This window comes from Punica granatum, chromosome 1 (assembly GCF_007655135.1).
Source record: "Punica granatum isolate Tunisia-2019 chromosome 1, ASM765513v2, whole genome shotgun sequence".
Taxonomy (NCBI): domain Eukaryota; kingdom Viridiplantae; phylum Streptophyta; class Magnoliopsida; order Myrtales; family Lythraceae; genus Punica; species Punica granatum.
This window is the reverse complement of record NC_045127.1, coordinates 16,296,550-16,312,611: the sequence shown is the minus strand read 5'-3', so window position 1 is coordinate 16,312,611 and position 16,062 is coordinate 16,296,550. Positions and strand designations below refer to the sequence as shown.

The 16,062-nt window shown below is 39.7% G+C and overlaps 2 protein-coding genes across 9 annotated transcripts; one reads left to right on the top strand and one right to left on the bottom strand.

Moving 5' to 3' along the window:
• The first annotated feature begins 5,547 nt into the window (after nt 1-5,547).
• LOC116208344 (calcineurin B-like protein 9) lies at nt 5,548-9,033 on the top strand. Of its 6 annotated transcripts, none has more exons than XM_031541726.1 (9): nt 5,548-6,160; nt 6,255-6,389; nt 6,961-7,043; nt 7,356-7,415; nt 7,737-7,845; nt 7,939-7,991; nt 8,072-8,152; nt 8,240-8,352; nt 8,481-9,033. In XM_031541726.1, exons 1-9 carry the CDS (start codon nt 6,094-6,096, stop codon nt 8,533-8,535), a joined length of 756 nt encoding a protein of 251 aa, XP_031397586.1. In that variant the 5' UTR covers nt 5,548-6,093; the 3' UTR covers nt 8,536-9,033. The 6 variants fall into 6 exon arrangements, with proteins under 6 accessions (XP_031397586.1, XP_031397594.1, XP_031397609.1 ...); XM_031541734.1 differs by having other exon boundaries at nt 5,550-5,869; nt 6,215-6,389; XM_031541749.1 differs by lacking the exon at nt 6,961-7,043 and having other exon boundaries at nt 5,550-5,869.
• Nucleotides 9,034-9,402: 369 nt separating this feature from the next.
• LOC116208378 (protein REVERSION-TO-ETHYLENE SENSITIVITY1) lies at nt 9,403-12,527 on the bottom strand. Of its 3 annotated transcripts, none has more exons than XM_031541772.1 (3): nt 12,167-12,527; nt 10,346-10,765; nt 9,403-9,930 (listed from the first exon to the last, which is right to left on the bottom strand). In XM_031541772.1, exons 2-3 carry the CDS (start codon nt 10,631-10,633, stop codon nt 9,508-9,510), a joined length of 711 nt encoding a protein of 236 aa, XP_031397632.1. In that variant the 5' UTR covers nt 10,634-10,765; nt 12,167-12,527; the 3' UTR covers nt 9,403-9,507. The 3 variants fall into 3 exon arrangements, with proteins under 3 accessions (XP_031397632.1, XP_031397647.1, XP_031397637.1); XM_031541787.1 differs by having other exon boundaries at nt 10,346-11,466; nt 12,167-12,511; XM_031541777.1 differs by having other exon boundaries at nt 10,346-12,511.
• Between the last annotated feature and the right edge of the window lie 3,535 nt (nt 12,528-16,062).

Below are 16,062 nucleotides of genomic sequence, written 5' to 3'. Positions count from 1 at the left end.
AAACATAAAGGTTTAAAAAAATAAAGAAGAAGAAAGGGAGATGACCAAGGTAAATAAATAAATAAATAAATAAAGCAGAAGAATGAGAGGTCGGTGGCCACCTTTCCCCTTCTGAGGTCAGAGTGGAGTGGGAATGGTAGGGATCCCTCTCCCCTCTCCGATGTTAAGGAAACTATTGATTTGGCCCCTGAGTTATGCAAGTTGCATCACCTTGATATCATGTATAAAATCAGCATCACTTTGGTCCTTAGGAACATCAATTTAGTCCATGCAACATCAAGTTAGTCCTTTGTAACATCAAGTTGGTCCCTCTAACATCAAGCTAGTCCTACGTAACATCAAGTTAGTCCTTCCTAATATCAGTTGGGTCCTCAAGTAACATCAAATCGATCCCTCCACCAGTCATTGTTCGATTTTGACGACAAATGAAAGAAACATAAAAATAGTACTTCTACCCCTTTTCCTCCAATTTTGAATTTTGTCTTTCCTTTTCTTGTATATTTCTTCTTAAATCTACTTAAAGGCGTATCATCTTCACAAAAGAAGGCGGTAAATACTCTGTCCAAAGTACAGTGGGTAAGAGCGAAAGTTCAATTGTTGCATCGCGAATCAACAATGGATTGTTCTTCATCATGGTGGAAGATCGTCCAGTCACCCTCCAGCCCAGGCATGTCCTCCTAATACAAAGCTCTGGGTTTTGAAGAGTTGATTATGATGAACAAACAAAGTTTCTTTAAATCGTGATCACAATGTATTTGTTATTTGTGATGTTAATGCATGTCTCCATCTTTATTTTCAAGTTTATTATGATGAAGTTCACATTTTAGGGTTTTTTTTCCTCTCATTTTACTCTGTTTAGTGTAATGGATGGGTGATGCAGGTGGATGCTTTTGTTACTATAGATGTGGTTGTTCATCACAGAAAGTTTGTCACGGACCCTAATTTGAGGTATGAGGGAGGTTTTGAGTTAGTGAAAAAGAATATAGATATTGATATCTTCACTGCTGAAGTTTGAATCAGTGCTGGGAGATTAGTATTAGACGAAATCCACTGCTTGCTTTTATAAAAATCATACTTTTACTTATTTAAAGGTAACCATTAAACCACTGAAGACCGATAATGATGCTAGATTACTAGTAAATGCAATAAGATATATGAAAGTGGGTCTGAATATTGATGTGAGCGAGGTGCACTTATATTTCGAGCATGACAAGTTAGATGTACTAGTGGAAGCCGCTGCAGATGAGGCGATGGAGCTTCAGAGAATGCAGCAAGAAGCTGCTGAAGCTAAAGCCAGAGCAGAAGCACAAGCATAAGATTGTTGGAATAGGGACACAACTAATGATGATAGTACATAGGATATTGCATATAAGATGGGCTCTGATGTTAGGGAATGGAATGAAAATAATGATTATGAGGAGTTCCTCACAAGCACAGAGCCAGGTGTTGAGGATTTTAAGGAATGAAGACTAGAAGGAAGTGATGGAAAAGAGAAAGGAAGTGAGGAAGGAAGACAATGTGTTGACGAAGAAAATGCAAGGACAAAAGGAAAAAAGAAAAGCAAATGCACATAAAAAATCACATACTCAGTCAGTCATCGAAGTATAAGAACAAAAAGGTAGGTTTTTGGATTGAAGTGCTGCTAAGAGGCAGGAGATATTTGGCACACCAAGTACTGCTTTTGGCTTTGCTCCTAGAGATGTAGGAATGCAACAACAAGCTGTTGCAGATGAAGATGAACAAATGTCTGATGATTATGAATCATAAGAGTTAATGGTCCATCAAACATGATAAGGAGGATAACAAAAATGGCAGGTACCTAGAGTTTAATCCTGAAGATGATCGTAATGTTATTATTACTCTTCAAATGGAATTCCGAAGTTTGAAAATGTTCAAGAAAGCTGTGAGAGATTTGAACATATTTCTTAAACATTTCATTGGGAAGGCAAGTTAAATTTTAAAAGAATGACAAGAAGAAGGTAAGGGCCAAGTGCTCTGATAATGAGTGTAAGTGGGTTATATATTGTATCGTGAACAAAGTGATCGAAACTCTCCAAGTGAAGACTCATAACTCTGAGCACACATGGTGTAGACACTTGAAGAACAAACTACCAGCCAATGGATGGATTGTAGAAAAGTTGGTCCCCATTGTTAGGATCTAGCCAACTTTAACTGGACAACAAGTATATGATTACATTATGCACTATTATGGAATACAACTTAGTGATGCTATGGTATTCAGGGTTTTGTAAAAGGCCCATCAGATCAGTAAAGGTGAAGAGAAATGACAGTATGCAAAGCTGCGAGATTACTGTAATGAGTTGCTAAAGAAGAATCCAGGTTCAAGTGTGTATTTGCAATGTAGACCAGTTACCCATGAGTTTGAGAGGTTGTATGCGTGCTTGGAGGCATGCAAAGTAGGTTTCTTGGCAGGGTATAGGCCCTTAATTAGGTTGGATGGTTGTTTTGATGGGTTATTATGGGGGTTAGCTCTCAGCAGCTGTAAGCCAAAATGAGAACAATGGTTTCTATGTGATAGCCTATGCAGTAGTAAATGTGGAGAGTACAAATAACTATACTTGGTTTCCGAGGAACTTTTATGGATGATCTAGGAGGAGCAGAGTGCAACAATTTCAGTTTCATTTCAAACGTGTAAAAGGTAAATCATAATGTCCCTTCACTTCTTTCAATTTGTTTGGTCATTCCATTTTCCATTGTAGGGGTTGGATGCTGCATTGAAAGTTGTATGTCCAGATTCACCACATAGGTTCTACTGCAGACATATCTGGACTAATTTTACCAAGAAATGGTTTACCAATAATTTTAGAGGTCTTTTATGGATTTATACAAAAGCAGCAACATAAGAACATTTTAAACAAGCCGTCAAGGTGGTTGATAGACTCTTGAAGGATGCTGCAACTTGGTTGAAGAGGATTGGAGTATAGAATGGTCAAGATCAGCATTTAAGACTTCCACCAAGAATAATACAGTCACCTCAAAGATATGTGAGCAGCTCAACGGGGCCATTGTAATATATAGGGGTAAGCCAACAATCACAATGCTTGAAGGAGCGAGGATGTACATCACCGGCAAGTTGGTACAGACCCAGAAAAAGTTGGCAAATTACAGAGGGCCATTCTGTGCAATGGTTCAAACTAAACTGGATGAATTAAAGCAGAAAACATTGCATTGGACTCCTCACTTTGCATGGGATTCTAATATGTTAAAGTTTTAAGTTACATGCTCTCCACAGTTCGAGTGTGTTGTTGACTTGATGGCCAAGACTTGTTCTTATAGGGAATGAGACCTAACTGACAGACCTTGTCAACATGTCATTGCTTGCATGAGGTATCCAAACCAAAGGCCTGAAGACCTTGTCCATTTTTGGTTGAAGAAGGATACAAATCAATCAATTTATGTCCACTACATCAATCCTATAGTAGGTGAGAACTTTTGGGAGAAGATTGAACTTGACCTTATCCTTTCTCCTAATGTGAAGAAAGGCCCAGGCAGGCCAAAGAATGAGATGAAAAAGGCACCAGAGGAATCATCCGATCCTCACAAGTTGAAGAGAAAGTTGGGCCCTCTAAGGTGTTCTAGGTGTAAACAAGTTAGACACAAGAGGAACACCTGCAATTCTTCACTGCCTTCTTCTTTTGGTGTTGGTCATGATCTAGTTAATGAGGCAAGAGTTGAGCCAACTCAAGGGACACTTGATGTACCATTTCATCCCCTACCTCAGCCATCACAAGAACCACTTCAAGGGACAACTCATGAGTCTCCTCGTGTAAAAGAAATGGACATAGGCGATGCCCCAACTCATCCATCACAACCATCACAAGAATCATAGGAATCACATGCTCCAGCTCATCCACCACAACCATCACATGCATCACAAATATATAAGTTTGTTTCTCTTGTATTAATAACTTCAAAACTTAAAAATTTATGACCATAATATAATTTTCATTAATGGGTAGGTACCCCAATAGTGGACTTCATGGCAGCTTAACCATATAAGTGGGGTTGCATTCAGGCCTCCTCAAATGAGACCTAAGAAACCACCAGCAAGAGGTGCTATGAAGCCACCACCCGGAGGTGCAATGGGGCCCCATGGCACAGCCCCTATCAACATGGAAGCAATCTAAGGTGCAAGTACTGTAGTATCTTGGAGGTTTTCTTGTTTCATGATTTCGACTCCAAGAGCTCCAAAGCATCCACATGCGAATTGAGATAGTTTTTTGTGGCTGAATGAATTACTTTTTGCGTATTTTGGCTTTATTGGTAGTAGTAGTGTGAATATATGCTGATGGGTAGTAGCAGTGTGTAGATATGATGATGGCCACTTCAAATGGGATGTAAAAAAGATCTAAATGAATTAGGTCTAAGTTATTTAGACCTTTTTTGTGGATGTATGGACTACTTTTGTGTATTTTGGCTTTGTTGATAGTAGTAGTGTGAAGATGGATGACCATGGGTATTTCAACATGAGATGTAAAGCTTGATGGGTACTTCAACGTTGGATGTAAAGCTTAACATTGTGGCTATATTTCCAAACATTTCTCTATATTAGATGAAAGTATGATGTTATTTTTGTATGTGATTTAATCCTTTCCCTTTCTTATTTGATATGAGACGGAGAATAGAGGGCTGGGAATATGAGCTCAGTCGACGATCAATGAAGGAGAACGTATGGAGGATGAAGAGAATTGTCGGAGCTCTAAGTTAAGGCTAAATGTTACAGGCCAATTGAGTCAAAAAGGGGGTGAAAGGGGTAAAGAGGGAAAATTGAATTATTATTTAACACGAGAATAATTTTAATAAAAAAACGGAAGGACCAAATTTAGAGTAATAATTTCCTCACTGTTAACGGAGCCGGCTCCGTTAGGACCAAGCTAATGTGTTTATTTGTCAGTTAGGGACTACCTTATATGGAGGAGTTAATTGATGTTATGAATGACTAATTTGATGTTATAAGGACTTAACTAATGTTACAAATGCCTAAAGTGACGTACCCAGGACTAATTTGATGTTCCAAAGGATTAAATTGATGTTCTTAGGGACTAAAACGATGTTGATTTTATGCATGGGACCAAGGTGATCAACTTGCATAACTCAGGGATCAAATTAATAGTTTTCTCCTCCGATGTCTCATCCGTCTTGTTCTTTTTAATTTTTCTTTATGTTTTTTTTTTTAATTTAAATAATTTTGGACAGAAAATCAATCTTTTAAAAAGAAAAGCGAATGGAAGGACCTAAGCGATTAAAGAATGTGATGATAAGGACAAGCATGAACAGAACGAAAATGAACAATTAAGAAAACCTTGAATTTTAATTTTTTTTTAAAAAAATCTGATTATCTTTTTCCCCTTTGTGAGAGAGCACGGCAATGCCATAATTAGTGAGCTCATAACGAAACGTAGTTGATTGCAATATTATTAAACTTTGTATATCAAATTATACAAATTTGTTTCTTTTTTCATTTTTTTTGTATTAAAGTGTTTATATTTTTAAAAGATGATTATTATTACATCTGAAGTAATTTATTCGAGCCCAAGCCAACGCCCCCCTCCTCCCCTTCCTCTAACGAATAATGGAGCAGACAAACGTGATAGAGGACGACGGGACGTGAGCGAGTGAGAGAAGAAAGAGAGAGAGAAGAGCTTGGACGAAACCTGTCTTCTATGTCTTCTCCTCCTCCTCCTTCTTCTTCGTTGTTGAGAGAGAGAGAGAGGAAGGGAGGGAGAGAGGCAAGATATCCGTCGAGAGAAGAAGAGTCGGACATTCCTTCAGATTTGAGCTGTTGAGAGAGAAGGCAGCCCTTCGCTGCAGAAGAGAGTGGGCGATGAATAACATTACGACCTCATCGGTATGTCGCCGTTTCCGGTTTGCTCGGATCCATCCATCCATCTCTCTGCTGAACTCTGAACCAGCCGGAATCTCCAATACACCTGTCTGTCGTCTATTGAGGGAGATCCGAGGAATTGGTGGATTGGATTGAGGGAATCCAATTGTGAATGCATGTTTTGTTAATGGAGGACGAAAGATGTTTATTATCGATTCGAATGTATCTTACTCCTGCTTTTACGCAAAATGGAGGATTCACAGCTGCAAGAATTTTCAACTGGCGTGAAATTTCTCGATTTTGAGTGCTTTCGTGGTGTGCTTGAATTTCATGTTTGTTTGTTTTTTTTGTCTGTGATATTTGCTGCAGAGATCCAGCTCTTTGACTATTACTGAACGGATCTGTGCAGCTTTCATTCCGTTCGTTGCGATTGTCGAATTCATAGTTCTCACATTGTCTAGCTGCTTCGAGCACCGCCCTCGGCACAAGAAGAAATGCCTGTACGGGTTCAGAGACCTTGCTAGCCTTGCTGATGAGACAAACTGTAAGGTTCTGAGATCCGAGCATGAGTCTTTTGGTCAGAGAGCCAGCCAAATTTGAGTTTCATGAAAGCACTACTTAAGGATGCAGTCTCTTTTGTGGGATTCAGGCAGTGTTGTCCCTAGCCCCCCTTCTTTTTTGTGCCTTACGATCCCCTTGCTGCTGTGGCGGGACCGACCTTGCCGACCACAATCTCGTCCTCCTTCAAATACAAGCAAGTTAGGCCATTTCCCATCTAGTCCATTCCGGCATCCTGTTACACCAGGGCGATGGATAGGTCCATTTCATCACATCCCTCACAGGTGCCGTGTCAGCTAGGTCGGCCCAGCACCACCATTCGGCAAGGGGTTCCCACCAAGTATCTATTATTGTCGGTTGCTGTTCTCTTGTTATTTGAAGCAAAATGGTCCGTATAGGCTAAGGCGATGTTGAAATAAGTGAGTGATGCCGAGAAAGAGTTACTGGACTTAATAAGTGGTGATACGGAAAAAGAGCTACCAGACTAATTGTGTGGTTGTTTGACTTAGGAGTTCCTTGTCGATTAACAAAGGTGCATGTATTTTGTCATGTTGCAGTTACTGTAAATGAAGTGGAGGCATTGTACGAGCTGTTCAAGAAACTGAGTAGCTCAATCATTGATGATGGTCTAATTCACAAGGTAGATAGATTCGAGTCGTTTTATAAAAATTGTGCCACTTGGAAGTTATTTTGCATCTGATAGCTGACATGAGTGCCGTCAATCGTAAGAATTGTTGTTTCTGATGTCATTATTCATAAGATCTTGATGCGTGATGATCTTGCCAGTAAACCTTGTGCCAAAGAGCCATGTCTTGTGGATTTTCATATTGTCACAATACATACACCAGCCTGATAATGGCACTGCTTGTTCTGTTCTTTGTTGTGGCCGTGTTATCATTTAAGTTCCTTCTGATTACAGAAGAATAACCCCTTATAATTTGTCATCGTGTAGGAAGAGCTCCAATTGGCGCTGTTCCAAACTCAATCAGGCGAGAATCTTTTCCTCGATCGGGTAATTCAGCTCAGACTTTTTATTTCATGCTTTTCTAAAACCATCTCTTAAGATAGATTTTTCTTTTAAAAAGAAAATGTTACTTGAGGTTGAGAAGACTTATACCTGCCTAAATCCCACTGACGGAACTGGATTCATTATAATTTTGGTTCTCTTTATCGTACTTAATTTAAATCCACAAGATCATATATTTGCTGTCATTTAATGGAAGTGTTCAGATCTACTTTTTTCTTATAAATTGGATATGATTTCCACCTTCCTCAAATATCATTGCCGTAAGCCCTACGTTTTTAATGTATCATTATATCTGTTCTTTTACAGGTTTTTGATCTTTTCGACGAGAAGAAAAATGGTGTGATTGAATTTGAAGAATTTGTCCATGCGCTCAGCATTTTTCACCCTTACGCCCCAATCGAAGACAAAATTGATTGTAAGAATTCAACTTAGCCATTGAACCATGTGTAGATAAAAGAAAAGGCTCTCTTCACTAATGGATATTCAAATGTGTGTTCATTTCCTGCAGTTGCATTTAAGCTGTATGATCTGAGACAAACCGGGTTTATCGAGCGAGAAGAAGTGAGTCTATTCTGAATTTGTTTTAAAATAACCTGTCCAGATTTTCGAGCAATAACTGATTGCACTTGAATTGATTACAGGTCAAACAAATGGTAGTTGCTATACTAATGGAGTCTGAGATGAGACTGTCTGATGATCTTCTCGAGGCTATTATTGACAAAGTGAGAATTCTTGTAATTTCCTTCCTTTTTCTTGTTTCGGCTGTACTAGAGGAAATTGATTCTGACATGAGCACTACTCCGTTGAAGACATTTGCCGACGCAGATGCTGACAAGGATGGCAGGATCAACAGAGATGAGTGGAAGGCTTTCGTGCTTCAAAACCCATCTATATTGAGGAACATGACTCTGCCTTATCTAAAGTACGTGATCACGCCATCTCCGCATCTACTTCCCTTTTCTCTCGAGTCTCAATTCATTCTCCCTCTGTTCGCTCTTCTCACAACTGCACGGTCAGCAATTTTGATGCAACATATATTGGGTTTTGCAGGGATGTCACAACCGTGTTTCCGAGTTTTGTTTTCAACACTGAGGTCGAAGACTGAGAATTTGTTCGCCCTACTAAGGGCAGTTTGTCAGAAAACTCAAATGCTCTGAACAGGACCAAACCAGCTTCAAGTTTTAGGATGGAGCAAGATTTGTGCATATCTGCCGCATTCATCTCATGCTTTGCCCGATCACTGGTTTTCAGTATCATCCCGAGGTACAGATCAGTTGGGCATTGCTCAGCTGTGCCCAGGCGACACAAGGCGGGGAAAAGTAACTTTCTGGGTGACGTCGTGGGTTATTGAGAAGTACCATTTAGTGTAGGATGATGATTATAATTAGTTTGGCAGTAGAGCCCACATTTTTGTCGCAAGAGAGCATCCTTTTCAATTCTCTCTTTCCCTTTGGTACATTGTATATAAATTTTGGTCCCTTTGTTAGTTGGGATCGATTGCTTTATTACTGTGTAGAGGTTAATCTATAACAAGTTCTGTATGTTTTCTTCAACTTTTGTTATTCATCAGAAAGAGAATCGCCAGATGTCAATTCTTTATGGATATCGGTGCGCTCCTATTTTCATGATTTACTGACCTATATCGAAAGCCATAGATACGGATGTCGGTTGAGCCATATGACAGTCAACCTCTGATGGCAGAACAACCTTGCAAAAGGTTTTGTTGATTTCGACTTTGGATCGAGGTGGGGTTGATGGTTTGGATACGATCCTACCAATCTACAGGACATGTCTGGCTAATCTCACCCTAAGCAGAGGATCTCAATCACTCGAAAGAAACTTTATAAAACAAAATAATGTTTGCGCTACCAATATCCCGAGACTTCTTTTCCAGTATACCCTATCATATCTCACCGTAAGCGATAGCATCATGGAAAGAATAACACCCCGAACAGAAACCTGTGCTCTCATATCACGCTGGAATAACATTCTATTCCGGAAGCATAAGATAGACTCATTAAAGCACATCTTTGTTAGCAGCATCAAATTAATACTTGGGAACGGATTTTTCAGGTTCTCAGCAGTCTAGAAGAGATTTGACAAAGTAATTGCTCAGCAAGAACCAACCCATTAGGAGCGAGCTGAACAACATTAGCCCAATCATGAAGGGCCAGCCAACAAGTAAAACCCCCGAGCAGAGAACCGCGACAAAAGGAAGGAATGACCTTAAAACGGAGGTAGGGCCTACCCACTGACCGCGGAAAAGGACCAGGGCTGCCACGTTCACCATGTTCCAATCCATCGACCCACTGTAGCAGAGGTGATTGAGGCAGGCAGCGACGAATGAGTGGCAGTTGCATGTGAAGAGGTTGTAGCTCTTGTGCTGGAAATTGCGCATGGTTGACCTCAGGGCATCGTCCCAAGTGAGGGAAGTCCCAAACTCAGAGTGCTTGTACCCTTGATTGCAAACATGGGCTGCTAGGTTCGGAGGAAAGCAGCACTATATGAAAACATTAGATTGATTAGAGGGATTTCACTAGGACTAGAAAATAGGCAGACTTGTTACATGACAATATCATGAGACAAAAGATAGCTGAAACTGAAAAAACTGATAGAAAATCCAAATTTGAGAAAATTGCAATGGAAAAATTGTGGCTTGCAAAGGTGCAACCCGGTGCCATTGTTCTCTCTGTGAATAAATAAGCTGTTCTTTACTGAAGATGAGAGAACTGAACATTAGGAAAAGTTTCATGATGAATGTTAATCAGCCTCAAAATTAAGTTGTATAATAACATAAAACTGTATTTAAGCTTTCTAATGTACAAAGTAAAGGATGCACGGGACCGTGAACTAGATATAAGTTCTAATGTACAGCGCAAATCTACGAGTGGAGCATCATGAAAAGAACACTTTACCTGCTTCCTGTCAAGCTGAAGGTACCGTGCTACAGAACCAAATGCAAAGTCGTCAATATTCACGAAATTTGAACCCGAGAAATCCAAGATAACCCCATCCTCTCGGCATATCCCAACATGGCCAATAAAAGGGGCCAACCATGAGACCACTGGGAGTGGGGTCCACACCAAGCAGCATGGGAACTTCGCCTTCTTAGGGTTGATTTCATCAAGCGGCCACAGGTCATGCTGAATAGTCCCTGATGTTGAATTCATGTGTTCAAGATTGTATGCCGCTTTTAACTCCATTAGAGAGAACCTACTGATCAATTGCTCCTTTTGTGCTTATAAGGTAAATCACCATATTGTCAGGAAAAAAACATTGAAGTGATTGTCTCTGGAAGCATTTTCCTGGTTTCAGTTACAATTTATAGGCTCATCCTGCATATGATGCATCTTCTTAAGAGTTTATTCTCAAAGAGATAAAAAATGCTGAATGATGAATTACGTAGGTGTGGGACTTTAGCATCACAGAGATAATATGAGGTCGGACTTTTAACATTAAAATCAGAGGTTATCAGCAGTTTGACATGTGTATTCATATGCATTGCATATGTTCTCTAAAACACCTTTCTGAAAAAAATAAATATAGATCTTCTGACACATTTTGCAATCGGCTTCTGAAACTGTAGATGGTTCCACTTCCCATATAAAAGACAATATCCTACCCTGTAGGAACCGGCGTTGAAAATTGAAAGTGCAATATCGATTCAAAGATTGAGAAAAAACAAATAACTAAAGTTGAAACCGCCAAATTGCTTTGTAGGACATGCTTTCCTCACTCCCTTTAAGATCTTTGGGACCTTGAACAAGTAACGTCTAGCATGACTTGCAGAAACATATCAGGTCCATATGGACATGTCCATAAACAACGAACATATGCCAATAATTAACCCCAAAAACAAGAAAATATCTATATGGCCATTGCCAATAATATGCTGTAGAACAATCCTCCAAAGACAATTTGGACCATGTCCCATCCGATTACTACCCACTTCACAAGTGAAATTCTTTATTCTAGGCTATATGCATGTATTCAGGTCAATACAGTCTTCCATTGCAAGGATTCACTTCACCATTATCTGATCCACAAAATTTCAGTGTCAAACTTTGGATATTTCCAACATTCCAATTTGAATCATCATACGACTAAAACCTGATTTTCCAATCACAACTACACATGATTATGTTAATCTCAATGTCCGATTATATATGCATCTCTTTTATGTAACGAGCCAAATAGCATTAATTCCTAATAAGAAACGAAATGAAATGAATTCACATACATACAGAATGGCCAATAAGAAAGTCTAATAACTAGACATTTCCAATTTCACACACACACATGGCATAAACATCTCCACCAAGAAACTGATAGATGTGCTCATTCCTAATTGTTCTTGCTAAACATTGAAGCCACACTCTAAATCCTATAAGAGCATATACACATAATAATACGATATAATCATGAGATGGTCTGAAGAACATACTAACTTCTTTCGTTCAATGGAAGGAATGATGAATGACTAACTGAAGAAAAAGAAGAAGAAGAAGAAGCAAATTTGGCAGCAGAGGCAAATAAGGTATGCAGAACTAAGCAGAAAGGAACGAAACCACATTGGCCGTCCCAAACGAAAAGACGTTCCCTTTCACATTCCTGAGCGCAGAACAGGAAAGACCCACATAGATTCTTGAACCGAAGTCAAGAAATTTCAGCCCAAATTCAAGAATCCAGAAGAAAAGGGTAGCCCGGAAAGGCAATATCAGCAGAAACTGACTGACCCGATGGAAGGATGCGAAGAAGATCTCAGCTTGCTTGCAGGCGGTGGAGGAGATGAAGAACAAGCGGTCCGCCGGAGCTTTCATTGCCTTCAGTCGAAGAAGAATTTCATGATGAGAGTGATTGAGACTTTTTAAGGATTGATGATGAAACTTGAAAATGGCTGGTCGAGTTGAGGATATTGATGTAATGAATGAAACAAAGAATGTCGCTCACGAAATTGGATTTGATCTTGGCGGTGTTTAATATTAAGGTTTCTTCTCGTGGAATCGGAAAGTCCCTTGCTGGGGGGAGGGAAAGAGAGAAAGGTGCATGAACCATTCCACAATTTGGCTCATCATGTCGGTCCCACCTCCCTGCAGAAAACCCCTCTTTTTCCTCTGGTCAAATTTATAAACGAAAATATTTATTTCATTGTATTATACTATTAATTTATTAAATTCGATTTCCTTTTCTAATAGAAAAAAATAAATGATGATAAAAAAATAATTATAATACACGCAAGTTCCTCTCCTTCCATATTATATCCAAATACCAATTCCTCCAGGACACTGTCTTCAAAATAGTCTCAAGCTTCCTGCCCTTCCACTGCACAGCTGCATCAAACTCGCTAGTCTAATCATCGACAGACCTCATTATTCGAAATTTCCTTTGGATTTCTCTCCATATTTCCCTGGAAAAGGAACAGGTAAAGAACAAATGGCTTCGAGATTCCTCCTCAGCAGCACAAAGGGCACAGATATTGCTGACTTTGCAGCTCCACTTCTGTAGTCTGTCTTTCATAGGCAGCCTTGTTAAGGATACAAAGCCAGCTAATGAAAGAAACACGCGAAATGTGTCCCGAAAGCCAGACAAGTTTATGCCAGCTCACCCTTTGGCCTGATAGCCTAATATCATTTCACACCTCAGAAATCCTAAATTTCGGCTTGATATTTCGAAAAACAGCATCACAATCAACATATTTAACTGTTAAAGGAGCTGCTTCTTGGATTACCTGTGCTTGCTTGTCCCTGCTGCTAGGCCATGACCATTCTCCTTGATGAAACACGCTGCTTAATTTTGCAGCTGCCTGAATGGGGAGAAAGCACTATAAGCCTCTTGAACAAAGATTAATAAGGGGCCCCCCATTGCACCATTTGTCATACCAAAAAGAGATATTGTTCCTATCCCCCGCACCATAGCTAACTCTGGACTTCGCAAGATCCCTAAGTTTCAGCATTTTCCTCCAATTCCATGAGCAGTTGTTTTGAGGCTCAGTATTCCAGATACTTCTCCCTTTAATCATATATTTTGTTAACCCATGGAACTCGAAGGGAGCCAGCATTAGTTAAAATCTGCCATAGATTCCTAGAACCGAAGCCTTATTCCATTGTTCTAGCTCTTTCACACCTAAGCCTCCATCTCGTTTAGGCAGACACCTAAACCAATTTTTGTCCCTGCAGATAATATAGAAAATGTTGGAATTTAAAAGGACATCGGTGAATGAGAAATTATTTCTCATTAATGAAATCAATGTATTGAATAGTGGTTCGTGGAATTTGAAAAGACACCATCCATCCTTGAAATTGAAAGGACACCACCAATCGTTATGCATTGAACGGCACCATCAATTGCAAGGAATTGAGAAGACAATTGCATAGTTAAGTGAGGGTGTTCAACTTCGTTTTCTGGTTCGGTGGGGTGCGAATAGCTCGTACTGCTAGCTGCACTCAATGCTGTTTTATTCTAGGAAATAGACGCCCACGTGACCTCGAGCACGCCTTGAGGGGACGAATCTGTTTCAAGGGGTTTGTGTGAAACATAGGACTCGACTTTCTCGTGTCTTCTGATCTTCCGGTTTCGTCTTTGTATCGGTTTGAATTTTCAAATTCTCATACTAGTGAAATTCATTTAATTTTATAACATTCTATTTATCCATCTTGCTATTCGAATTTTTCGTTCAATTTTGTTACTTATTACATATAATTAATTCCTACAATCTTGAAACATATCTTTCTATTTTGAACTATTCGAATGGCGTCGGGGAATGATGGGGATGCGACCAACGGAAGCTAGACTACTGGCTTCGGCCCTGCTCCTATGTTGCCTAACCATTTGGTTAGCCAAAACGTGGCTGCTCCCTCGATGGTTCCTGTGAACCATGTCGAGAAGCCTGAGAAGTTCAATGGGTTGAACTTCAAGAGGTGGCAGCAAAAGATGCTATTCTACCTCACAACTTTGAACCTTGCAAGGTTCTTGACTGAAAATGCTCTAACCCTATCTGTAGGAGAGTCAGATGTGCAAGCTCTCAGTGCGGTTGACGCTTGGAAGCACTCCGACTATCTTTACCCGGAATTATATCATGAATAGTCTTGATGATTCTTTGTATAGTGTTTATCAGGGGTTTAAGACAGTTAAGGAACTATGAGAATCCGTGGACCGTAAATATAAATCAGAAGATGCCGGTGCGAAGAAATTTCGCGTCGGACGGTTCCTCGATTTTAAAATGGTGGATTCAAGGACCGTAATGAGTCAAGTGCAGGAATTTCAAGTGCTCTTGCATGAGATTCAAGCTGAGGGGATGGCTCTAAGTGAATCCTTCCAAGAGGCTGTTGTCATTGAGAAGCTGCCTCCTGGTTGGAAGGATTTTAAGAACTATCTAAACCATAAGTGGAAGGAGATGACAATGGAAGATCTTGTTATCAAGTTTCGAATTGAAGAAGACAATAAAAACTCCGGAAAGGATCTCATCCTCCCTGTTGCATCTAAGGTAAATGTCATGGATCAAGGGCAAAGCTCCAAGAACAAAAAAAGCAAGAAGAAGCTGGGTACGAATGGAGGAGTCTTCAAGCCCAAGTTTCAAGGGAAATGCTTGAGTTGTGACAAGAAAGGTCACAGATCTGCTGATTGTAGGTTCCCAAAGAGGAAAAAAGACCATGAAGCAAACGTGGTTAATGAAATGACCCGAGATATGGCAGACATTAACCTATCTGCTGTGATTTCAGAGGTGAACCTCATTGGGTCCAACCCGAAGGATTGGTGGCTCGATATCGATGCCACTAGACATGTGTACTCAAATAGAGACATGTTCACTATGCTCGAATCGATCATTGGGGAGATGATCTATATGGGAAACTCTGCCCATTCTGTTGTTGAAGGTCAAGGCAATGTGGTCTTGAATATGACTTCAGGAAATGAGCTGACTCTGAACAACGTATTGTATGTACCTGAGATTCAGAAGAATTAAGTCTTCGGGTCATTGCTGAACAAGCATGGGTTCAGGATGGTTTTTGAGTCAGACAAAGTTATTTTGTCCAAGTCTTGAATGTACATAGGAAAGGGATATATATGTGATGGGCTTTTTAAACTCAATGTAATGACCATAATTAATAAGAATTCTGGTTCTTTTGCGTATTTGATTGAGTCTCCTAATTTGTGGCATGGAAGACTAGGTAATGTTAATTATAATACTTTGCGTAGATTAATTAACTTGAATCACATACCTACATTCCAAATTGATTCACAGCACAAATGTGAAATTTGTGTTGAGGCAAAATTGACAAGGTCACCCTTTCAAACGATTGAAAGGAACACTGAGCCACTTGATCTAATTCATAGTGATGTATGCGATTTAAAGTTCGCAACAACAAGATGTGGTAATAATTATTTTATTACCTTTATCGATGATAGTACAAAATATTGTTATGTATATTTGTTGAAAAGCAAAGATGATGCCATAGAGAAATTTGTTCTCTATAAAAAATGAAGTTGAGAATCAACTCAACAAGAAAATCAAGAGATTGAGGAGCGACAGAGGAGGCGAATACGTAACGCCTTTTGGGGAATTATGTGCATAACACGGAATTATACACGAAGTGACTGCACCCTATTCACCTCAATCTAATGGTGTTGCTGAACG

What these genes read in the sequence shown, in the direction of transcription:
- LOC116208344 (XM_031541726.1), top strand. Translation starts at nt 6,094, where the DNA reads ATGGAGGATTCACAGCTGCAAGAATTTTCAACTGGCGTGAAATTTCTC. An exon ending in ATGATGGTCTAATTCACAAG is followed by an intron (nt 7,044 to 7,355) that starts GTAGATAGATTC and finishes GTCATCGTGTAG; the next exon opens with GAAGAGCTCCAATTGGCGCT. An exon ending in AATCGAAGACAAAATTGATT is followed by an intron (nt 7,846 to 7,938) that starts GTAAGAATTCAA and finishes CATTTCCTGCAG; the next exon opens with TTGCATTTAAGCTGTATGAT.
- LOC116208378 (XM_031541772.1), bottom strand. Translation starts at nt 10,633, where the DNA reads ATGGAGTTAAAAGCGGCATACAATCTTGAACACATGAATTCAACATCA. An exon ending in TTCAGCTTGACAGGAAGCAG is followed by an intron (nt 9,931 to 10,345) that starts GTAAAGTGTTCT and finishes GTTTTCATATAG; the next exon opens with TGCTGCTTTCCTCCGAACCT.